This window comes from Podarcis melisellensis (assembly GCF_964234715.1).
Source record: "Podarcis melisellensis genome assembly, chromosome: 3".
Lineage (NCBI taxonomy): Eukaryota > Metazoa > Chordata > Lepidosauria > Squamata > Lacertidae > Podarcis > Podarcis melisellensis.
In genome coordinates this window covers 32,329,592-32,355,096 of record NC_138530.1, presented here as the reverse complement: position 1 = coordinate 32,355,096, position 25,505 = coordinate 32,329,592, and the positions used below count along the sequence as shown (strand labels likewise).

The 25,505-nt window shown below is 43.6% G+C and overlaps 1 protein-coding gene across 3 annotated transcripts; it reads left to right on the top strand.

Annotated features, from left to right (window-relative positions):
* The first annotated feature begins 128 nt into the window (after positions 1-128).
* EHD3 (EH domain containing 3) lies at positions 129-25,196 on the top strand. 3 transcript variants are annotated; one of them, XR_014166249.1, is made up of 8 exons: positions 129-984; positions 11,889-12,065; positions 17,765-17,862; positions 18,723-18,767; positions 20,293-20,705; positions 21,338-21,502; positions 22,500-24,422; positions 24,472-25,196. XR_014166249.1 is itself a non-coding variant. In XM_081904103.1 (7 exons), the coding sequence occupies exons 1-7, from the start codon at positions 758-760 to the stop codon at positions 23,025-23,027; spliced, it is 1,653 nt and encodes a 550-aa protein (XP_081760229.1). In that variant the 5' UTR covers positions 129-757; the 3' UTR covers positions 23,028-25,196. The 3 variants fall into 3 exon arrangements, 2 of the variants coding, with proteins under 2 accessions (XP_081760229.1, XP_081760230.1); XM_081904103.1 differs by having other exon boundaries at positions 22,500-25,196; XM_081904104.1 differs by lacking the exon at positions 18,723-18,767 and having other exon boundaries at positions 130-984; positions 22,500-25,196.
* The last annotated feature ends 309 nt before the right edge of the window (positions 25,197-25,505 follow it).

Genomic DNA, 25,505 nt, shown 5'->3' with positions numbered 1-25,505 from the left:
GCCCTCAGACAGACTCTCTGCCTGCGGTATTTTCTTATGAGGCTTCTAAAATCCTCGCTCAAATTCTCGTTCTGTCCTCTAGGTGGCGCGGCTTTGGCTTTGCAGGCACCTCTGAGGAAGCTTTGGCTAGGCTGGCGTTTGGTGCAGCTGATTCCGCTACCCACTGCGGTGCTGCATTCTATAGCTTTCTATCTCTATGGTGATTTTTTGCTGGCGGCTGAGCGGCAAGTCTTTCCGGGAGAGCGGCCATAAAGCTATGAAAAATGCAGAGGTGGAGGTGACAAGTCTGCGCAACCGATGAGGGCCGCTGCCGTCGCTCTCCATTTCCAGCGGCGGGCTCCTCGCTCCCCGGTCGATTTCCATTTAAACAGCCAGCTGTTTTGCAAGAGAGGCTGCTGGCTGCTATTGCTGCTGGCTGGTCCTGCGGCAGAAGAATTTATTCTTTGCAGATTAGCTCATCAGCCCTCGCCCTTCAACTGAGAAGCCTGCAGAAAAGTGGACCTCAGAACGCAATTGATTTATCAAAGCATCCCCCTTTCTGAGCTTATTTTCGACAATCATAAAATTGCTCCTAGGCCAAGTAATGAAGTGATAAGGAGGAAAGAATACTGGCAGTCGATTTAGCTTTGCACCTTGGAGATTTCCACTAGAGAGCTATCTATTTGATTTGTTTTTTTTTTTATGACCTTCTTCTTCCATTTAATGCAGATCAGGCAGGACAGGAATAATTGGTAGCATTTCTTGCTAAATTACAAAAATGTTCAGCTGGCTGGGTAATGAAGATGGGCGAAGGAAGGACCCGGAGGTGTATCAGACTGTGAGTGGAGGTCTTAAAAAACTGTACAAAACCAAGCTTCTCCCTCTGGAAGAATACTACAAATTCCATGCCTTTCATTCACCTGCCTTGGAAGATGCGGACTTTGACAACAAGCCTATGGTCCTTCTTGTTGGGCAGTATTCCACCGGGAAGACCACCTTCATAAGGTAAAACGTGGCGGCTCTTTACCTTCCAGGTGGGAACACATTGTCACTAGGGTGTATTGTTAGAAGTGCATGCATGCATAAACTATGATCCCTATGTTCATCTTTCAGGATAAATATTTAGCTGCTAATTGTGTTCTTTGTTTCTGGCTTGTGACTTTGAAGGTTGTTATTCTTCTAGCTTGTGGTTTGATCACACTCCAAAAACACTGGCTCAAAGGAATGTCTCCCATGTCAGCTTCCAGGCAACAAATCATTATGATTTGTTTGCAGGGAGGTTAGAGGGTGCTGGGTTCAAGTAATGGTTGCCCCACGCTTTTCCTATCCCTTTTCCCATCACTTTCCTTATTGCAAACAGTCCAGTTGTTTTTTAGTTCGGTTTTTTTGCGGGGGGGGGGAGAGGGTTTGCTGTGCAAGACCTGCCAATCAACTATCATTGCACTACCTGAATTTGCAGGTGTGTGACTGAATCTAGCGTGGAAATAGCAGCAGTCTGGAAGTCCCTCCAGCAGCTCTGTAAATAATCTCATGGTGAAATGTAGAAGACCTCTATGCAAACATGAATGAATTAATCCATGCAAGAATGAAAGGCTATTCAAATGATCATATCAGCACTGAAAAACAAGTTGTGCTAATTTTGTTTTTGACAGAAACTCACTGTTGTACATTTGTTACCTTTTGCATATAACTGGGGGGAAAGGTTCAGAAAAGAGCTACACCTTGATGATCAAGGTGATGGAGGAAAAGGTTGCGGCATTTGGGACTTTTTAGTCTAGGGGAAAGGTGAGGAAGAGGTGAGATGATCCAAACAGGCACTTCTTTTGCTCTTCCATGTTATTGCTTCAGACCCGCCCATTCCTTCCTATTCTGTAGTGAGGTTGTGCTGTCTCTGGAGCTTAGCAACAGTCTTCCTTGTTATCAGTGTTGCCTATTCTGATGTGAAACTGTTTTACACGGGGGGTAAGTACCAAAATGGATTGTACATGGTTGATCTTTCATCACTGTCTTCTGCTTTTATACCAAATGGAATAGCAGACATGTAACGGTCTCCTTTAAAATCCTTCAGAATGTTAAGCAGGACTTCAGAGATGCGATTAAAAGATGCATGATATAAAATCATAGAAACTTAGAGGAAGGGACCCTGAGGATCATCTTTCTGGCCTAGTCCCCTGCAGTGAACCAGCAACCTTGGCATGATCAGCCCCACGCTCTAACCAACTGAGCTATCCAGTCCCAGATTAAATTTGGACCCGACAGATTAAAAACCTTTGGTGGCTATCCATGATACCATAATGCTTTAAGCTGCATCTAAAGACAATTGGCCGGAGAGCCTTCAGTCTTCCTTCCTGACATCTTGAGCTATCTGCTTTAGATCAAGGCGAAGGGTCAAATGAAATTGTCAGCGTCACAACCAGTGGATGAGGTTTGCAGAGGCATGGCCGGGAAAGCTGGTTTTTGGTATTCTTAGACGGGTTTGGAAACTGAAAAGGAGAAAGAGGCCTGCTGTGCTTAAGGTCAATGGAGTATATCTGTCTGGTTCCAGGGGAATCCAACTGCGTTTTCTTTGCAGATCTCTTTTGCCAGCACTCCCTTAAAATCCTTCCTGCTGTGTACTCATTTTCTCACCCCAGGCTGTCTTCTCTGAGTTCCAAAGTGTGCAAACTGCCTGCTGGAGCTGAACTCTCCAGTTGCACCTTCCTTTTAAATTTAAGTGCATTACTATCTGCTAATGAGCATGATCCAAACTGCAGTAGCTTTTATATATTGTTTGCACGAGGCAGAGAAGGCGAGAAGGGACAGTAGAGTCACAGTGCTCTGTATATTGTCATCCCTGCTTACTCGGCTAGAAGTGATTACCGAAGAAGAAGAAGAAGAAGAAGAAGAAGAAGAAGAAGAAGAAGAAGAAGAAGAAGATAGCTTTGGCTTGAGTCCACTAACCTCGTTCATAACAAATTTCCTTTTTATTTATTTAGCAAGATTTCTATACCACTTAATCAAAACAGAAATCGCAAGTCGCTTACATAAAAATTGTATTAACTATTCCTTTAAAAATAACCATAAAGTAGACTTTTAAAATACTGGGTTGTAGCCAAAGAAAGTTATCCTATTAACACAAGGATTTCTGCCTGTGTGATTAGACTTCTTCTCCCCGCATGTTCCCTGAGTCTGTTCTGAGGGTTCCCCTAACTATCCAGAACATTTTTTGGGGGGGGAGGTGCATGGGGGGAGAGGAAATCTCCTATTGCGCAGGTGGAAATCCCTGCACTAATGGGCCAATTTTGCTGGATACAATCCTTCAGACATCATAAAATTATCCAAGTATAGATGAAATCAATAGGTTTTAAAAACAAATGCACCTAATGAAATTGCATGCCTGGGTAAGCTCGCTTAAGCAGAAAAGGGTTTTAGCAGACGTCAAAAGCAGTACAACCAAGGCACCTGCCTAATATCAATGTTATTAATAAAATAAACACAAACTGACTACTGCAGTGCTGGCTGCCCACGTGGGCTGTGTTAAAAAACCTTCTCCTTTTCTTTGCCACTTAACCACTCTTTCCATCTTGGAGGTAATGTGCTCTTCTTCCTTGGAGATTTTTAAGCAGAAATTGATGGCCATCTGTTGTGTATGATTTAGTTGAAACTCTTGCTCTACAATTCTATGGCTCAATATCACCCACGAGTTTTGTTTTGTTTTCATTGTGCCATTCCTTTCACTGGGCATATCTACCCTAGAATCATAGAATTGTAGACTTGGAAAGGATTGCCCAACCTTCTGCAATACTGAAAATGGTATAAAACCTAAAATAGCACAAAACCAATATGGCTGTCGTGGTTTCATTCAAAGTATCCTGGGAGTTGGAGTTTAGAGAACGTGCTGCAAACGTGCTGTTAGAGGTCTCTCTCTACACACACACACACACACACACACACCCCTACCTCTGTTATTGAGCTACAGGTCTCAGCAGAGAAGAAATGACCACAGAAACCAGCCTAGGTTCTGGCCTGTGAAGTATCTAAAGAAATAAAAATTGTGAACAGAGCAGGCCAAATTAAACCAACATGTTTATGCAGGGCTGTCCAGAGTACTGCCTGGTCAGGTGTTAATGGGTGACTTGAAGGCTGTGGTCAAGGTTCTTGGATGGATGCAGGCATTGTGTGTTCTCAACCCTTAGCCCTCGTGGCTGATAACATCTGGCAGGGAGGTAATTAATCTCTCTGAGAGAAGTGTCCCAGGCTGTGCTATTTTTCTTGATATTTTTTCACCATGAACACCTCCCTTGTTCTCTTAGAATGGTGATGGTGCCCACCTGAGAGTTCTCAGAACTGAGTTCTGTTGAGTTCTGACTGAAAAAAGCCCTGGTCCCAGGCCACCTGAATGCTACGGCAGTGATACTACTCCTTAAGAAATCCTCTTTGGTCCCAGAACTATAGGTTCTGCTTGTTCCCCTTCCTGAACATTGCCCTTGAGTTGGTGGATCAACTCCAGACAGCCTTGAACAAGATGGATATTTTAGGTCTATATCAACCAGTAGTACCAGGGTTCATGGTGGTTTTGACACAAAAACTGCCTTGGTTGCCCCATATGATGACCTATGTCAGAAGAGTCTCTACAATCTCTCAGCCTCATGATTCAATCAACCTTGGTATCTTTCTGTGGAAACTGTCTGAATTGGGAGTAGAGGCCACCACTGCTGTGAGTCCACTCCTACTTGGATGGTTTCAGGATGTTGTGCTTGTGCGGGGGGGGGGGGGAGAGATAATAGTTGGTCCCATGATGTCTTCAAAAAGGGAGTTCCACAGAGTTCGGTTTTATTCCTTATGTTGTTTAATATTTACATGAAACTGCTGAGTGGGGTCACCTAGAGGGTGGGGTGACCTAGCCATCAGTATGCTGACAACACACAACCCTACTTCTCTTCTCAGTCAGCCTAGCCTGAGTCTGGATGAGAGCCAACAAACCCAAGCTCAATCTATATAAGCCTAAGGTGCTATTGGTGGGAAGTTAATGCTGAAGGTTCTGAACTGTCTTCAAGAGCAGCCCCACCTAGAACATACTGCAATAGTCTAACTGAAAAAGTTGCCAAGGTGCTTCTGTTTCACTTGACCAGGCTGAATATAGAAGGCACCACTGCTCTTCAAGCAACACAGAGAAGCATATCAACTTGCCAGCATGTGATTCTTCCACCAGCAGTGAATGCATCATGCTTCACTGATGTGTTGTTTGATGTCCTGGCACAGTCTGTTGCTCACAACAACTTCCTTGTCTCTCTTCTACCTCACTCTCAATATAATAAAATCCTTGTTCTGCTGAATTCTTGTTGCACCATTTCCTCGGCTCTCCTTGGGCAAATGTTGCTGGCTAGGTTTTGCTGACATTTGACCTAACTGGCTCTCTGTTTTTCTTCTGTACTTCAAGCAACATCAGATTCTTCTGAAAAGTCCCAGTCAGAGCCAGACTAGATGTGATGCTGTTCACATCATTTCAGCCTTGCGTGTACCCCCCCTTACAGACACACACTCCAGAGAGATTACGTGTGTGTGGACCCAGATTAGCACTGTGCAAGACAGGTGGGGGCTGTTATTTCCTATGGGAAGAAAGCACCCATTGCTGATTGAAAAAACAATCCTTTCTGCTCGTTGCAAATAGTAGGATATGGGGTGGGGGAGATTATTCATGCAGCAGAGGCAAAGGATTATAGCCACACACCCCGCGCATCACAGTCCTGATCCAGCTCTGCCCCTCACCCCGCAAACTATAACTATACAAGACCAAACAACATCAACAACACCACGTCTAGATTGGACTGTGTTCTGGCTAATTTGACTATGGGCTGATTCGCCTGCACAAATCGTTACATTTATGTACATGCCACAAAGAAATGTTTTGCCGTCATACTCATGATTTGCAGGGAAGACACAACCCTCCACACGCTTGGACATGCAGTGGACAAGAGGTAAGGAGAGCCATGCCTAGCCATTCCTGGCGCATGTCCACTCAGTGGCTCAGATATGCAGATTTCCTTCTGAGCTTGTGGTATTCACTGAACCGTGAGCATTGGTTTCTAGAGCAATAGCCATCGTTGCAGAAGTGGAATCAACTCTGATGCTCCCAGACAGTGTTGAATCTTCTCATAATTTAGTGCTTTTCCTTAATGAACAACTTGAAAAGAAGTTGTTACTAAGCGCAGCAGTGGCAACACCTCCTTCTGTTTCGTCAAGCCAGCATATTTCCTGGAGCACATCACCCCATTAATATTTTTATATATCCATCCATCACTGCCCACTATTTTTTTTAATGTAAATATAACAAAGAGGAAACAAAATGCAAACATTGCCAACTAACATCAACAATGCAAATATCTTAGCCATCCTCATTTCATGATATTCAGCAGGATTCATTCACATAAACAGCCCTGTGGAAACCCTGTGCACAGGGAAATAAGTCCACCTTGCATACAGAATATTTATAATGGTGTGATGCTGAATTCCACCTGTAGATTTTAGGCTGTATATGTCCACATGGGTTAAAGAAATTATTTATAATAAGCAATTTTTTAAAAATTATTGGAAATTGGAGTCTATATGCCTCACTGAATGTTATGTCTTCAGAGACATGCTCCTTTCCCCCTTATATGGGAAAACATTTGAATGAGGGGACAGAATCCTACAGTACTAATGATCTCAGGGACTCTGGATATCTGGAAAACGGGATAATTGGATGATGGGACTCTGGATTATTTAGCATCTGCCAAGAAATTAGACTAACATTGCCTGCTTTGAATGGCTGTATCAAATGTGCTGGGGGGAAATTGGCAAAAAAGTAAGAGATGCTTTCAAACCCAAGGGCTCTTAAAGCATGAGGATGCCCTCCCAGTGGAAACCTGACCTCGGTTGGTCCAGAAGGCAGGCCACCAGATTCCCAGATCCCTCTTCTGATTAATGCACAGCATAAGTGGTTGGTGCTGGAAATAAGTGTGGATACTTCTCGAGTTGAGCTGTCCTTAGGATTTCCAAAGGCTCTTATCTTGACCTTACTCCCTGCTTCTTTTTTAATCCTCTTCCAGGGGACAAAGAGCTCACAATAGAAAGCACTTCCAGGTAGCAGTCTGCTAACTTGCTAAAAACTGCTGAGGGTGGAGAAGATGGTTCTTTCGGGGAGGCTTGCTGTGATGCTGAACCTTTGCTGTTGAAATGGCTCTGGGCTTTCCTCTCTCCAGAGGTTTGGCAGAGCCTGCATCTGACTGTCGCTTGCTTTGTGATATTCCTAGCTGGCTGGAATCACATCCTGCTCCCCCTGGATTTTCTGCTGTCTGCAAAAGAATGATCATGTTCAGTTTGCCTCATGACTGGGGCCAGCAGACAGGCTGTCCACGCAGCTGCTGCCTGCCTCTGTATATCACATGCTTGCTTGTGATGTATGGAGATTGCTTATATACGATAAGCCATTCCCCACCCTGCTCCTCTGAGTGTCTTCTTTTTTTATATAATAATTTTTATTAACTGGCCAATCACATCAAATTAAATCACATCATATAAATTCCAAATTACAAAGCCAAATTTTTAAATTTTGTTGGGGGAACCCATACTTCAAGATCCAAAGGGGGATTCAGATCATCTTCTTATTACTGCGTTAATGTCCAAATCAGTCCCAATCAGTCCAAACAAAGTTCATAATTCTATCCAGTCTTATCTTGGTGTTGCCACATCATATCTTGTTCATATAATTTCTCTTTTTCCTTTACGATCTCTTCTGTTAGTCTCCTTAAGCCGATAGCAAGTATAATATTCCTGTGTGGATTTCCCGTTCCTCCACTAAGTCCAGATGGTTTCCATATATCTCCTTCGTAGATAACATCACTCTTTCCATCGTAAATTTTGGCATTTGTCGCTCTTAAGTCCCACCGAGAAGTTGATTCACGATATGTAAACAACTCTATTTCTCTCTTTCTCCTCCCAGACCCAAGAGCTCCAACAATGCCTCCCAAAATGGCGACGGCATTTTATTTTTGACTGCGTCACTCCAAAACTCTTAGCTTTCCAGCTTCATCTTGAAACATTGCTTTGGATCGAAAGTTTATCTCCACACAGCTTTAAATCCACAGCTTAAGTCCTTAATTTCTGACTCATTAGGGGAGGGGATTCTTGTTAAATCACATAGAAAAAGGAAAGGCAGGTTTTTTTTCCCCCTCCCCCTCAGTCATTTGTCATACCGTATCTTGACGTATCTTCTCATATTTTATTCTTGTCTTGTTATCAGAGATCTCTTCTGTCAGCAGTCTTTACTCCCCTTTTTCCTTGATGTATGTGCAATTAATCTCGTCCAAATTATTTCTTTTAAAGATCATTGCAACCAGCGGCGCGAATCAGGGACGGCGTCAAGGAGTGCCAAAAATCCCACAGGAGGGCTTTGTGCCTAGTGCCCCCATCCCCATAAATTCGGGGGTGGTATAGGGCACAGAAGGCAAGGGCCGTCCCCACAACAATCCTGGTGGGGTTAAGGAGGCTAATTACCCCCATCATAGCCTCCAAATTACCTCGTGTGGGTCGGAGAGATGTTATTGTCAGCCATCTTCCGATGCGCCACCTAGTGGCCCCCCGACTCTGAGTGTCTTCAGGAAGACACAGAAGTGAGTGATAGGGACAGTGTTGTGTAATTGGTGGTTTATGGTTCCCTTTTGGCAGGAAATATACTGAAAGGCTTCTATTATTTTTGGAAGTTAACTCCCCTGACTCTTCAAACACAAGAGGCTTTGCAGATTCACAGCACAATAGCTAAATTGGCAGAGCAGGAGACTCTTAATCTCAGGGCTGTGGGTTTGAGCCCCACGCTGGGCAAAAGATTCCTGCATTGCAGAGGGTTGGACTAAACAACCCTCGTGTTCCTTTATACTCTGTGAGTGTATCAACATCTGATAGATCTTGCCCCCCTTAGGTTCCCAGGGAGATCCCCAAGTCATACGTTTGGGTCTAGCACAGAGCAAGACAAGCCTCTGTGTCTCCAGCTTCCAGCATCAGTCAAAAACTGTCTCCCACACAGTCCCCCTTTGGCCTATTATTTTCCATCCAACCAGGTGAGGTGGGGAATGAAACTGGTCTTACTGGTTCTGTATCCCCTTCTACTAGATGCTAAGTTTCCCTTGATACAAAATCGCAGCCCTGGAAGGGACCCACAGATATCCTGCAGATGGACACCCACACACCCACAACCCTATAACAAAATGAAATAGTTTTAATATCACAAATCTGGTGCTGTCCAACAATTTTGAAGGAATCTATTTTTTTATAAGATATTTATTAAAGATTTTCTTAATACAATAAAAAAATAAAAATAACATATAACTTTACAATAGCCATATTTTCTTCGCTTCATTGGACTTCCTCGCGTCTCTCGTTCCTGCATTCCAAGTTTATCAAACTTTACCCAGCAATTTATCACCTTGTTTCAATTCTTGATTTATAATTTTCCAATATTGTGTCCCTAATTTTAGATAATTTTACCCAAACCTTAAAAGCTTAATTTTAGCATAATATTTATCCAAAATTTATCTTTTCTTATATTTTCACTTATCTTCATATTCCTTTCGACTAACTTAATGGTGCCATATTATTTATAATCTTGCATCTTTCTTAACACTCATACAATTTACAATATTTTTGTAAATAGTCCTTAAATTTCTTCCAGTCCTCCTCCACAGCCTCTTCTCCCAGGTCTCGGATTCTGCCAGTCATTTCTGCTAGCTCCATATAGTCTATCAGTTGCATCTGCCATTCTTCCAGTGTGGGCAAATCTTGGGTTTTCCAGTGCTTGGCGACAAGTATGCTTGCTGCTGTTGTTGCATACATAAAAAATGTTCGGTCCTTCTTTAACACCCTCTGGCCGACAATGCCTAAAAGAAAGGCCTCTGGTTTCTTAGGGAAGGTATACTTAAATACCTTTTTCAACTCATTATATATCAATGCCCAGAAAGCCTTAACTCTAGGGCAGGTCCACCAGAGGTGAAAGAACGTTCCTTCAGTTTCTTTACATTTCCAACATTTATTATCAGACAAATGGTATATTTTTGCGAGCTTGACTGGAGTCATGTACCACCTATATATCATTTTCATAATATTTTCTTTCAAGGCATTACATGCCGTGAATTTCAGACCGGTGGTCCATAACCTTTCCCAGTCAGCAAACATGATATTGTACCCAATGTCCTGTGCCCATTTTATCATAGCCGATTTGACCGTTTCCTCTTGTGTATTCCATTTTAACAGCAAATTATACATTCTTGAAAGTACCTTAGTCTTAGGTTCTAGCAATTCTGTTTCCAACTTTGATTTTTCCACCTGGAATCCTATCTTTTTATCCAACTTAAAAACCTCTTTGATCTGAGCATAATGTAACCAATCTCGCACTTTATCTTTTAGTTTCTCCAAACTCTGCAGCCTCCAATTATCTCCATCTTTTTCTAATCTTTCCCAATATTTCGGACATTTGGCCTCCATATTGAGTCTTTTCCGGGCCTTAGCTTCCATTGGTGATAACCACCTTGGGGTTTTATTTTCCAATAAGTCTTTATATTTTGTCCAGACATTAAACACTGCTTTCCTGACAATATGGTTCTTGAAAGCCTTGTGACTTTTAACCTTGTCATACCACAAATATGCATGCCATCCATAAGCATTGTTAAAACCTTCCAAATCCAAAACATCAGTGTTTTCAAGAAGCAGCCAATCTTTCAACCAGCAGGAAGCTGCTGATTCATAGTACAACTTTAAGTCTGGCAGGGCAAAGCCCCCTCTTTCTTTAGCATCAGTTAATATCTTAAACTTAATTCTGGGCTTTTTGCCCTGCCAGACAAATTTAGAAATGTCTCTTTGCCACCTCCCAAAACACTCCATTTTATCCACAATCTGTAAAGTCTGGAACAAAAACAGCATTTTTGGCAATACATTCATCTTTATAGCAGCAATTCGGCCCGACAAGGAAAGTTTCAATCTTGACCAACCTTCTAAATCCCTTTTAATTTCTGACCAACACTTTTCATAGTTATCCTTAAATAGACTCAAATTCTTAGCTGTTATGTTTACCCCTAGGTATCTTACTTTTTTAACCACGTTTAACTCTGTCTCTTTCTGAAACCTTTCTGATTCTGAAGGTGTCAAATTTTTTTCCAATACCTTAGTTTTCTGCTTGTTAAGTTTAAATCCCGCCACCCGACCAAACTCCTGAATCAATTGTAATACCCTTTTCGTACTAGATTCTGGCTCCTGTAGGGTCAAAACCAGGTCATCTACAAAAGCTTTGAGTTTATGCTGTTTCGCTCCGACCTGAATTCCTTCCACCAACCGGTCCCCTCTAATCATGTTCAAGAGCACCTCCAGGACCGAAATGAATAACAAAGGAGAGATAGGGCAACCTTGTCGTGTTCCTTTTTCAATTTTGAACTCTTCCGTCACCACATTGTTCACTATCAATTTAGCCTTTTGTTCTGAATAAATTGCATCTATCCCATTCTCAAATCCCCGTCCCACTCCCATCCCTTCCAAGTTTTTCTTCATAAACTTCCATGAAATATTATCAAAGGCCTTCTCCGCATCTATAAATATTAACACTGCTTTTGTATTAATATTTGTTTGCAAAAGTTCCAAAATGTCAATAATGTTCCTTGTGTTAGCAAACAAATGTCTACCTGGGAGAAAGCCTGCCTGGTCCTTATGAATTACTTCATTTAAAACTTTTTTAAACCTGCTTGCTAAAATGTCTGCAAATATTTTATAATCCACATTTAGGAGGGAGATGGGGCGGTAGTTCTTGAGTTGTGTCCACACCTGCAACCACTAACAAGCCTCTGAGCATTCTATATCTCCACATCTAAGCTGAACCAATGACACATCCTGTGCTTCTTGTTGATTTCTAGGTACCTTCTTGAACAAGATTTCCCTGGGATGAGGATTGGGCCAGAACCTACAACTGACTCCTTCATTGCTGTGATGCACGGCGATACAGAGGGCATCATTCCTGGAAATGCATTGGTGGTGGATCCCAGAAAACCCTTCAGGAAACTTAATGCCTTTGGCAATGCCTTCTTGAACAGGTCAGTACGGCATCAGGATGCTTTGCAATGCTGCTATCATGATAGAAAGATATTGGGCTTGAATTGGATAAAAGTTGGGTGTTGTGGATAAAAATGCACTCTGTATACTTCAGAAATCCTCTTCCAAATTTCTTGCTGGATTTTGTACCTAACCCTGTCCTCAGCGTGGAGCCAATATAGCAGGAGTTCTCCACTAGTCAGTTGTTTGGTTTTCAAAGTTTATAGCAGTCTGCTCTTTGCTGCAGCTTACTGTTCATTTGCCTCTGAGCTCGTATGCATTATTAAATACGGCAGCAACCAAAAAACAAAACAAAACAGCATTGATGTCACTGTGTGCCATCAATGCCGCACAAGTCTCATAATGCAATTGCTGCATCAGAATTGCTAGCTTGCTGTGTTTTTGTCAATGGGCATTGAAATGGGAGCAGGAAAAGAAAAAGCAGAGAGGGGGCTGAAAGCTGTGACAAACTGTGTGCTTTGGTTCTGGAGATTAATTTAAAACTCTTTGTAGTTAAAGAGTTCTGAAGGAGTGAGACACAGGCCAAAGTGAATGAGAGAAACGGCAATAACAGAGTAGGGGGAATTCTTATTGTCACTATTTAGCCTAGTCCTCCGGTACAAGAAAAAAATTGCAAACTACAAGCCATGCACATGGAATGTGGTTCTGTCTATGCAATGCAGACTACAGAGGACAATTTGCTGAGCTTGTAGCTTGGAAAAAATGGTTGCAAGTGAGAGTAGCCACTTATGTATAAGTAGTAAGGTTAAGGCTTATTGGGAAATGATATACAATGAAATGAAAAGGATGTTTAAAATAAAATTTGTAAAAAAAAAAAAAAAACCCAGAAGCCTTTCTCTTGGGTATTATAGGGATAAAGGTAAAGGTACCCCTGCCCGTACGGGCCAGTCTTGCCAGACTCTGGGGTTGTGCGCCCATCTCACTTAAGAGGCCAGGGGCCAGCGCTGTCCGGAGACACTTCTGGGTCACGTGGCCAGCGTGACATCGCTGCTCTGGCGAGCCAGAGCTGCACACGGAAACGCCGTTTACCTTCCCGCTGGTAAGCGGTCCCTATTTATCTACTTGCACCCGGAGGTGCTTTTGAACTGCTAGGTTGGCAGGCGCTGGGACCAAGCAGCGGGAGCGCACCCCGCCGCAGGGATTCGAACCACCGACCTTTCGATCGGCAAGTCCTAGGTGCTGAGGCTTTAACCCACAGCGCCACCTGCGTCCCTGTATTATAGGGATAGAACTACCTAAATTGTATAGAAATTTATTCATGTATGCAACTACAGTGGCAAGATTGTAACTTGCCCCAAAATGGAAAGAAGAAGAAGTCCCAGCAAAGGAAGAATGGATACAAAAACTTATGGAATATGCAGAAATGGCAAAACTTACTGGAAGAATAAGAAATCAAGATAACAAACTTTTTATTTAAAAAATTGCCATTTCTGCATAACTTTTTATAAAAGAATGGAAATGGTTTATTTAATATTTACAGATAAACTGTAAACAGATAAAAACACTGTTAGGATTATTATAATAACCTGCAGCTACATAAGAGTATGCCAACAAAGGTCCGTATAGTTAAAGCCATGGTTTTCCCAGTAGTGATGTATGGAAGTGAGAGCTGGACCATAAAGAAGGCTGATTGCCGAAGAATTGATGCTTTTGAATTATGGTCCCTGGAAAAGACCCTGATGTTGGGAAAGATTGAGGGCACAAGGAGAAGGGGACGACAGAGGACGAGATGGTTGGACACTGTTCTCGAAGCTACAAACATGAGTCTGACCAAACTGTGGGAGGCAGTGGAAGACAGGAGTGCCTGGCGTGCCCTGGTCCATGGGGTCACGAAGAGTCGGACACGACTAAACGACTAAACAACAACAATTGTCAAAGTCAACAAATGACCATGCTGCAATGAAGCTGGTATTCTGCAAAGTTTCTGCCACTCACCCAGTTCGTCCTGCTCTTTGCTGGGGAAATGGGTTAAACTGTACAACGTGAGTCATGACTTGAATACTCTAGAGATATGCATTACTCTAGTGGTTTAGGAAGAAGGAAGAACCTTTGGCAGACAGTGGATTCTGGATGATTTAACGAGTTCCCTCCCCCTCCCACCCAGTTCTTTAAGATGTATGGTATGCGGAACAAGCAGCCAGATTAGAAATGGCTAAATGTTTTTCCTGTTCCCTAGAAATCTATGTGCGTTGTTCTTGAAAGTTCATGTTCCTTCTTGCCTGACAGAGTGGAACCGAATGGAAGAACAAAAGCCTTTGGATGCAGGCAGCAGCTGTAGCTGTAACTGGTGCTATGCTGTTTTTATTGTAATTGTTAATATGGTTTGTAATAGATCACACACACACACACAGTTTTAATTCTATCAATGCTTACTTGTTTTCTAATGATTGTTTCTTCTCCCCCCCCCCCCCGCAAAGTTTCTAGCAGTTCTTATTTTTGGCCTTAGTCTCGTCATGGGGAGAGCGTAGGGTACAAATAAATATATCATAATCATAATTATAACTCGCCCTCCTCCAATCTCACCAGAGATTGTTGGACTCGCACCTCTCCTTCATCCATAATCACTGAGCACACTGACTGGGGCTCTTGCGAGTTGTAGTCCAATAGCAGCTGGAGGGTACCCAGTTAAGGATGGAAACTGGCAACATGCTCCTTCAGACGTGCATGGCCACTCTTTCCTTTCCCCGTGACTCAGCCGCTCTCACATCTGTTCTACCTTCTGAATGTACAGTAGCCTCTGCAGGTTCCTATTTCTGTTCACCCATTTGTGCAGATGATTGAAGTAAGCCCGCTGCAGATCAAGGGATAAGAAGAGTTTCGATTTGATATCCCACTTTATCCCAAAGTAGTCTCAAAGCAGCTAACATTCTCCTTTCCCTTCCTTCCCCACAACAAACACTCTGTGAGGTGAGTGGGGCTGAGAGACTTCAGAGAAGTGTGACTGGCCCAAGGTCACCCAGCAGCTGCATGTGAAGGAGCGGAGACACGAACCTGGTTCACCAGATTACGGGTCTACTTCTCTTAACCACTACACCACACTGATAAAAGGTAAAGGTAAAGGACCCCTGGATGGTAAAGTCCAGTCAAAGGCGACTATTGGGGTTGCGGCGCTCATCTCACTTCAGGCCGAGGGAGCAGGCATTTGTCCACAGACAGCTTTCCGGGTCATGTGGCCAGCATGAATAAACCAGTACTGGCGCACGGAGGGCCGTGACGGAAACCAGAGTGCACGGAAATGCCATTTACCTTCCCACCACAGCGGTACCAATCTATCTACTTGCACTGGCATGCTTTCGAACTGCTAGGTTGGCAGGAGCTGGGAAAGAGCAACGGGAGCTCACTCCGTCACGGGGATTTGAACCGCCGACCTTCCAATTGGCAAGCCCAAGACACTCAGTGGTTTAGACCACAGCGCCACCCACATCCCTCGATCAAAGGATAGTGTTATGCTTCAGTGTTGAAATTTTAGTACAGTGGTGCCCCGCAAGACGAATGCCTCGCAAGACGAAAAACCCGCAAGACGAAAGGGTTTTTCGGTTTTTGCGACGCTTCGCTAGACGATTTTCCCTATGGGCTTGCTTCGCAAGACGAAAGCCCATAGGGAAATCTCCGGGGACCTCTTTTAAATGCTGGCGGTGGGGAGCAAAGCCTTTCCCCCCCCTCCGGACTTCAGAAGAGGTCCAGGAAGGCCGGCGGGGGCGAAAGCCTTTGCTCCCCACCGCCAGCATTTTAAAAGCGGTCCCGGATAGCAGGGAAGCGCTTCCCGCTATCCCGGACGGCTTTTGAAGGCAGGCGGGGGGGAGCAAAGACTTTTGCCCCCCGCCAGTCTTCAGAAGAGGTCCAGGACCTCTTCCGAAGGCGGGCGGGGAGCAAAAGTCTTTGTTCCCCCTGCCTGCCTAACCGGGGGCTTTTAAATCGCCCCGGGACTGTCCCGGGGCGATTTAAAAGCCCCCGGACGGCTTTTGAAGGCAGGCGGGGGGGAGCAAAGACTTTCGCCCCCCGCCGGCCTTCAGAAGAGGTCCTGGACCTCTTCTGAAGGCCGGCGGGGGGCAAAAGTCTTTGCTCCCCCCTGCCTGACCTTCCCGGGAGAGCGGAAAAACGCGCTGCGATTCTCCGCTCTCCCCGACGGCTTTTGAAGGCAGGCGGGGGGAGCAAAGACTTTTGCCCCCCGCCAGCCTTCAGAAGAGGTCCTGGACCTCTTCTGAAGGCTGGCGGGGAGCAAAAGTCTTTGCTCCCCCCCCCCCCGCCTGCCTTCAAAAGCCGTCCGGGGGCTTTTAAATCGCCCCGGACAGTCCCGGGGCGATTTAAAAGCCCCCGGTTAGGCAGGCAGGGGGGACAAAGACTTTTGCCCCCCCGCCCGGCTTCGGAAGAGGTCCTGGACCTCTTCTGAAGGCTGGTGGGGGGCAAAAGTCTTTGCTCCCCCCTGCCTGCCTTCCCGGGAGAGCGGGAGGGCAGCGCTGCTTCTCCGCTCTCCCGGGAAGGCAGGCGGGGGGAAGCAAAGACTTTCGCCCCCCGCCGGCCTTCAGAAGAGGTCGGGGAACAGACTGTCCCCGGACCTGGTCTGAAGGCGGTTTCCATAGGAACGCATTAATTGATTTTTAATGCATTCCTATGGGAAACCGCGCTTCGCAAGACGAAAAACTCGCAAGACGAAAAGACTTGCGGAACGAATTAATTTCGTCTTGCAAGGCACCACTGTACTGTTTTTCTGCTGATTCGTCAGTAATGAATAGATCAGGGTGGTGCATATAATTGTGATAGAATGAAGGTAGGCGATGAACAAGACTGCATGCCACTTGATGTGGGAAGATGGGTTTTGAAAGAAGATGCTTTGTTTGTTCACGCAAAGAGATTTATGTTTAATATGATTCAAATAGCTAGAGTGGAGAACTTGAATACCTCACCAAGGATTGCGCTGGAAATACACATATGTGCTTGAAACACAATGTAAATTATACTAGTCACTCCTACTATTTATATCTTTTAATGTAGCAGTATGTGCATATGAAGCTTCATATCCCAAACACTTACCAGATTCTTATTCCAGAAATCCTACCTTTTTTTTCTCTAGCTCTGGTTGTTGTTTTTTAATCATCATACTAAATTTTAAAATCTTGATATATTTTCATATTGTGGTAACCTGCTAAAGAATCTTCATTATCTTTTTCTCTGCACATTAAATAATGGGAACTCATGCTTAGCATTCTATAATCTGGGTGGCAGAGACTGATCTCTTTTTCTGACTGTCAGCTTTGACAGCTCCTGCCTGGATGCAGGGGTCTGGACCAGTGGACCCTCTTCTGCCCTTGTATTTGCACATAAATCTGAAGACTGACATGCAACATTTTGCATGAATAAGCATTCTATTCCTGCTGAAGATGTTTCACATTTCAAAAATGTAGGGTTGTGAATAATGAGCTGATCGCCAATCAGCAAGCGCTTGGTTTTCTCTGGATTTTGACAGGCATCTTATATAAAAATATTTGGCAGGTAGACACTTGTTTTTTATTTATTTATTTATGTGTGTGTTTATATGCCATGAAATGCCAAAGTAGGCATCTAAGCAGTCATCGTTAAAATTCACATTGTTAAAATCTGATATCTTCCCCACTCCACCCAATTATTGTACTTGCTGTAACGTTTTATTGTGTTTTTCCCCTCCCTTCACCTCTCTCCGTAGATTTATGTGTGCTCAGCTGCCAAATCCTGTATTGGAGAGTATCAGTATTATTGATACACCAGGGATCCTTTCAGGGGAGAAACAAAGAATAAGCCGAGGTAAGGTAAAGGTGCAACTTCTTATTTTGGATTAACATAGGTGCAGTTCTTTTGGTGTCAGCTTATGACTTGTTTCAAAATGCACAAGTCAAGATGGCGGCCTTACAATACTGTTCATTTGATCACTGATTTGGAATGTTCTAGAAAGCTTTAAAATGGATCTCAGGGGGGGAAATCGGGACAGACTTTCTGCATCTCCTAGGTAAAATTTACTGCACCACTGCAGCAGAAGAGAATAGCTCATGTTTTGAATGCTTTCCGCAATATGAAAAATCCTCAACACAGAAAAGTCATGCACTGTTGAGGGGACCACTGGCCAAGCTAGATGGGGGTGATGGGAGTTGTAGTCCAACAACACCTGGAACCTTATACTTCATTTCTGTTTGTAGGCATGTTTTTCAAAATGGGAGATCATTCAAAATTGAGATGCTTCCCCCTCAGGCCCAGTAGTTTGGAACCTGCACCAATTAACTTCTATGAATGTGTCCATTGTATGTTACAAGCTTAAAGTAAATGTGTGTAATTATTATTTTGTTTGATTTATATCATTTTCTTCTTTCAGTTCTCCTGAGTTTGTTTGCCATGTTAAAAAAAATAACCAGAAATAAAATATTTTCTATAAATTTCTGCACAAATATTTCCTCAGCTAGAAATCTGCTTTTATCAGGATTTGATTACTCTTGTGGTCCCTTCCAACTCTACAGTTCTTTGAGCTATGAGGAAATAGCTGTTGTCCTTTTGGGACACCAGGCCTGTTCGCTTAGGCTATTATTCCTTGAAGCATCCTCTAGATGGGCTGTTTGTTATCCAGATTTCCAGGTTTCTTCATTTAACAAGTGTCTGATTTCATTTTCCTCCAGCCAAAGAAATGGGTTATAGCAGTCTGCACAGATGCCCATATGGAGGTATTTACATCAGAGCAGCCACCTGCTTTCTATAGCCTTGGCTATTTTGTTCATAAAGCTAAATGCTTTGAAAAGAGCAATGAGCTATTCAGGCATGTAGCAAACTAATCCTCACCATACGCACTGCATTAGGGTCTTTTAAACAGGATTGCCGTTAATAAATATTTGGGATTGTGGGTTTGACTTCGGTCTAGTCAAAGAAAACGTAGGATCGATCTAGAAGGTAAAATCGCTAAATGGTCCAGGCCTAACTAAAATGGTTGAATTCTTCAACTTCATTGGCCCCACAACACCCTGTGATTGTTTAATAGCAATTCAAGTATGCTTAATTACACGTTTAGATTGCTCTTGAGAATTTTGGCCTGCTAAGATACTTTCCTTAATGGGATCTTGATTGTGCGTTAAATGAAAGCAGAGACTTTAGTCACAAGACTTGGTTGAAGTAGAGAGCCAGCGTGGCTTAGTGGATAGAGTATTAGACTAGAACCTGGGAGACCAGAGTTCAAATCCCTACACTGCCTTGAAGCTCACTGGGTGACCTTGGGGCCAGTCACCGTCTCTTAGTTTAATTTAGCTCACAGGATTGTTGTGAGGATTAAATAGGGAGGGGGGATCATGTATTGCCACCTTGAGCTCCTTTCAGGAAAGGTGGGATATAAATTTAATGATGAAATCAAATAAAGACTTTTCACCAAATTTAGCTTCTGATATTGAGTGGCTTACATGACAGAGGCAACGCCAGCATGTGCAGATTAAGGCTTCCTGGTATGTTCACAGGAAGTGAGGGGAAATGGTCAGGCCTTCTGGCCTAGTGTAACCTAGGCAACTGTCGCCACACCTGTGCCACACTCCTAGATAAAGCCATAATTTTAACGGCAGCAACTCACTTGCAGCTTCTTACTTATCACAGCACTGGAGAGCTTATTTCTAACTGCAAATTTAAAACGTGATGCTAGGACCTTTAAAATGCAGCCTTGGGCTATGGTCACATCCACAGTATATGTTTAAAGCATGTAGCCTCACCCCAAAGAATTCTGGGAACAATAGTTTGTTAAGGGGGCTTAAAGAAGAGAAATTATCCCGTTTGGCAGCCTAGCTGCCAAAATAGAAGTGAAGAGCCTCTGGTCTTGGCTATGACCCTGGGATAGCTCAGCCAGTAGAGCATGAGACTCTTAATCTCAGGGTTATGAGTTTGAGCCCCATGTTAGGCAAAATATTGCTGCATTGCACAGGGTTGGACTAGATGACCCCATGGTCCCTTCCAACTCTATGATCTGAGTAAAGTGATGGACCAGTTAGCACCCACCATTTGCCTATCTTTCCTCAGGTTTTGGAATAACTGTGATTCTAGCTGTAAACCATGTTACCAGATCTGCACCACCTTGCAAGATTATATTAAATAACTGAAGGTGGCCCCCAGAGAGCTGCTCAGAAAGGAATGTGGCCCTCAGACTGCAGAAGGTTCCCCACCTCTGCCATACGGCCTTGTCTCTGTTCTTATGGGGATGTCTTCTTTCCCCAAAAGGTTATGACTTTGCTGCTGTCCTTGAGTGGTTTGCCGAGCGGGTGGACCGCATCATTCTCCTCTTCGATGCCCACAAGCTAGACATCTCGGACGAGTTCTCGGAAGTCATCAAAGCCCTGAAGAACCATGAAGATAAAATGAGGGTTGTGCTCAACAAAGCAGACCAGATCGAGACCCAGCAGCTTATGAGGGTTTATGGCGCTCTCATGTGGTCTCTGGGGAAGATTGTCAACACGCCTGAGGTCGTGAGAGTCTATATCGGTTCCTTCTGGTCACACCAGTTGCTCATCCCAGATAACCGCAAGCTTTTTGAGGCAGAGGAGCAAGACCTCTTCAAAGATATCCAAAGTTTGCCCCGCAATGCTGCTCTTCGGAAACTGAATGATCTCATTAAACGGGCACGGCTAGCCAAGGTGAGTCTCTCCAAGTGGATCTGCCCAGGTTTTACTTTTTGATTTTTTTAATTATTATTATTTTAAAACATCTTTACTCAAAGTTCAAAAAGTACATAATTATATGTGCACCAGACATGGTGAGATGCAAACGAAAAAGAGAAATAGAAATAGAACCCATCCAGAAAGGAAAACAAGGGGGGGGATCCAAAACTATATTTTACAAGGTTGTTGTTGTACTTCACCAGATCTTAACCTATTACAGTATTGTAAGAATGGATTCCAAATATCATTGAATTTGTCCATGGCAAGTCTGTGTTTATATGCAAGTTGTTCATATGTTGCGAGTTTATATGTCTTCAATCCAATTGTAGAAGGGAGCCACATTTTTATTTTTTCCAATTCATCAGTATGAATTGCTGTGGTACGGAGAGCCCACTCATATTGTCCTTTTGTAAGGTTCCATGTGCTGGGTATATAATTCAAGAGGATATTTTGCTGTGAGATGCTGTAGGAAAGGAAAAGGAAGGGAGAAGAAAATGAGAATGAAGCACAGATGATCCATTGGAAGGGTACATAATGTTAGCTGTGTTCTGGTGATCCCATTGTTGCAAACACATAAAATATGTACCCACCCTCTGAAATGCCCTTAGGTTCATGCGTACATCATTAGCTCACTTAAGAAGGAAATGCCATCGGTGTTTGGCAAAGACAATAAGAAGAAAGAACTCGTGAACAATTTGAGGGACATCTATGGACAGATCGTACAAGAGCATCAGATTTCACCAGGAGACTTTCCTAATCTGAAGAAGATGCAGGTAAGGGCCAGAAGCAATAGAATCCAAGAACCATGGCAGAATCTGCTCCATTTCAATTGCGCAGAATAAGTTTGGAGCAAAGATGAACACTGCTGCTGCGTCTGTTGCAGAAGCATACCTCGGGTCCCTTGCACCCTTGGAAAGGAGCTGTATTGGCACATGTACACACATACACCCCCCCCAAAAAAAAATCACCTTTGAGCCACAGTGCAAGAAGGGCTGGAAGCTACTTTCATGTTTGATCTTGCCACGATCGCAGTAGCGCATCGCCACACAGAGATGTGTCATACACTCCGTAATTTTGGTGTGCCCCCAGCGGAGGCTGGTTTCACCAACCTCTGCTCTGTTGGGACATTTGGGTTCAAAAGGAATGTTTTAACCTGAAAGACAACCTAGTTTTTCGTTTAGAATATTATTGTGAAGGGGAAGAGCCGCTCTGCTTCTAAAATCCAGAATGACCGACATCTTAGTCTGTCGTAGTCAAAACGTAACTGTCCCATGGCACCCAAAAGACAGTACACACAATGCAGGATAAGTTTTTGCTGGCCAAATCTCACTTTGTCAAATGCATGAGGTGGTCTTCTAAGTAGGCAGATTTATATAGTGTGAGGCTAACAATAGTAACAGGCTTGGTTTAGTTTATTACTTTTCCTCCACTTTCCCACAAAGGTATTCACAGTGGCTTACAGAATAGACGATTGCAAACATTGAAGCAATATAAAAATAGAAATGAGCACAGATCTATAAATAGTGATCAGCAAACAAAATTGAAAGGATCACGACGTTAGAATCAAAAGCTGTAAAAAGCCAAGGTCAGTAGCATTTTAAAACACACACCATACGGCTGACTGAAATATGAAAGTATTCAATAAGCAGCTGATAGCAAATGAAGAGGGGATCTGCCTGGATTGCTGTAGCCACTCCTCTTATGTTGAATGCTACACTGAACAATAAAACAGTCCTCACCCGCCACTTTTGTTTGTGACGTTCTTTTCAGGAACAGCTGCAAGCTCAGGATTTCAGCAAGTTCCAGCCCCTAAAGACCAAGTTGCTGGATGCAGTAGAGGATATGCTGACCAATGACATCGCACAGCTCATGGTCCTGGTGCGTCAGGAGGAGTCCCGGAGGCCTACTCAGATGGTGAAAGGGGGAGCCTTTGAAGGCACCCTCCACGGCCCATTTGGACATGGCTATGGGGAAGGGGCAGGAGAAGGAATTGATGACGCGGATTGGGTGGTGGCCAAAGATAAGCCCCTGTACGACGAGATCTTCTACACGCTGTCACCCGTTGATGGGAAAATAACGGGGGCCAGTGCCAAAAGGGAGATGGTGAAGTCCAAGCTGCCTAACTCAGTGCTGGGCAAGATATGGAAACTCTCTGATATCGATGAGGATGGGATGCTGGATGATGAGGAATTTGCTTTGGCGAATCATCTTATAAAAGTGAAGCTGGAAGGTCATGAGCTTCCTGGGAGTCTCCCATCCCATCTCATCCCCCCATCTAAGAGGAAACTAGCTGGGTGAGAAGACACCAGAAAGAAAATGGGGAACAGGGAAGGGAAGGGAAGGGAAGGGAAGGGAAGGGAATGTACCAAAGTTGTGCCTGCAGTGATGCTAGGTCACCTTTTGGCTTAGAACTGTTTTCAGATGTGAAGAGGAAACTGTTGTGAAGCAAAGCCCCAGTACTTTCTCATGATGAGCTGCAACTAGCTCTGTCCTGGTATCTTCCAGGCTTCCATGTATTTGTTGATAAGAACTGATACAGATTGAAGGTGCAAAGTTGGCTGGGATCTGGAGAGCTTTTTTGATAGTTTCTGTCACTGTTCAGTCAAGCAATGTCTGAAATTCCTGTTGCATATATCCCTGATGCTTTAGAAAAACATTCTAATCCCTGATAGACCCCAAAATTCTGGATGGGAGTTGTGCTTAAAACTTACCTAGATCTTAAGTATTTTTGTGAAATAGTCTTTACTTTCTGTTCAGCCTTCCTGTCTGTTGTGCCTTTAAAAAAAATTATTGAGTACAGGAAGCCTACAATTTACAAGGGGGTTTCTTTCTGGAAAGCCAAAAGCATGTATAGTCAAGAGACAGTGGGTTCAACGGCAAGTGGAATTGCCAAAGTCTCCCCTCCAGATACCTGCCCCCTTTCTGTGCCCTTTTTAATTTTTTGTTTTGCCAACCACTTAAAGCTGAATGTGCACAGGTTAAATGCATGTATGTTGCAGGCTTACTGTACACATTTGTCTGCAGAATATCTCTGGAGAACCAGCCCACAGGAAAATCACCCCCCTAGGCACCTGCATTTTCTTATAGGTTCTTGGTGAGAAACCTGCATTGAAAATGCCACATCTTTCCATTGCTTTGGAAATGCTGGGTTCGAACCAAGAGCCTTAAATCCTTTTCTAGTTAATGGGGTGCCAGTTTGTAAGTCTGCGCCACTGTACTTCTGTGACTTTAGTCTGAGAACAGTGGTGCAGCTGGGAGAATGGGGTAGAAAGAGTGAGAGCTTAGGAGTTCAAGAGAGTCCCTTGCAAGGAAATGATGACAAGATCAGGGGCAGGGGATCAAGGTTTTTGACAAGGAGAGCAACTCATCCTGGGATTTCGTATCCCTAAACGGGACAGTGCATTTCACATCTCTTTGAATTATGGTCAAGCATGGTTTTGGACTAATATAATTTAGTGTGTTTACATTCCATCACAGATATTGATGTTACAACAGAAATGACAAATCTCTACTCTTTCATTGTCTGTTCAGCCCATGTAAGACATCTGTCCCCAGAACACCCATTTGCACATCAGTCAGAGGATGGTGATCTTGCTGTTGCTTGTGGGCTTCCCATAGGTATCTGGTTGGCCACTGTACTGAATGCTGCATTGCACAGAGCTTTCATCTGACCCAGCAGGCCTCTTCTGTTCTGTCCTCTTCCCACCTGCAACCTTCATCTTTGACTTAACCCTAGGATAAGTATTCTGAACCTTGTCCAGACAGAATAGCCAAGGTATTTTCTGCTGCTCTTTCTCAGCCTAATTTCAAATCAATCCTTTTTCTCCACCCCATTATTTAGTTGGTGTCTGGGTAGAGGTTCGAGTCTATGTGGGTTTTGTTGATACTGAGAAGGTGGATGAAGACAGAACAAAATACCTGCACTAATATTCTATAGACAAACAAGATTCTCTTCAAAGCTCCTGTCTCCCCAATTGAGATGAGGTGGGGGCTACTAAGCAGAGGACCCTCTTGCTGGTGCCTTCTCTGTGGTCTTTCCATTGTCAAGTGAAACTTATTCACCCGGGACTTTAAACAACTAGCTTTTTAAAGCAACTAAAACCTGGGCTTTGATTTTGCGGCCTGTGTTTTTATTTTATCCAGCTGTTTGTTGAATGGTTGCATTTCTCTCTGACAAAAATGAAAGTTATTTGCTGCGTTTTATTGTTTTCATTGATTGCATTGTATGTCGATATTGTATTTTAGGCTTTGTCCTGTAAGCCACCCAGGGGAGATGTGTTGATAGTTGGCTATATAACTATAATAAAATTAACAATAAATATTCAGTGTGTAAAAACAACCTTATTGCAATGCATTTATCACGACTTACGTTTATGCATCTATCCTGATCACAGTCTTATTCTCCACTATGGTGAGATGTACTCTGTATTTAAATTGAGAAATAAATTTGTATCTGTGCCCTATAAATTAGCAGTTGCAGTTTCTATACAGATCTGTGTCCTCTTTTTCGGCAGTGCCTAAGTGGTAGCTCTAAAGTGTGAACTGGATTAATTTGGGGCAATCTTTTGTGCCCCATTCCCCACTGCGTGTCATGCTACTAAACTGCAAAAGTCTGCAGGCTAGCCAGAACACCCCCTGATTTTGCCTGTAAAATCAGTGAATTCCACCGTTCCATGTAAGCCTCTTTGGTGGATCTTCCTTTTTTAGCCAGAAAGTATGAAGCTCAGTGTGAGGTCCTGAGTCTTCTGAAGGTAATTTCAGCAGGCAAGCTTTCCC

Excerpts from the sequence above, each read along its gene's own strand:
- EHD3 (XM_081904103.1), top strand. The coding sequence starts at position 758 with ATGTTCAGCTGGCTGGGTAATGAAGATGGGCGAAGGAAGGACCCGGAG. Across the intron at positions 985-11,888 it reads GGGAAGACCACCTTCATAAG|GTACCTTCTTGAACAAGATT; the intron begins GTAAAACGTGGC and ends GTTGATTTCTAG. Across the intron at positions 17,863-18,722 it reads GAAACAAAGAATAAGCCGAG|CCAAAGAAATGGGTTATAGC; the intron begins GTAAGGTAAAGG and ends ATTTTCCTCCAG.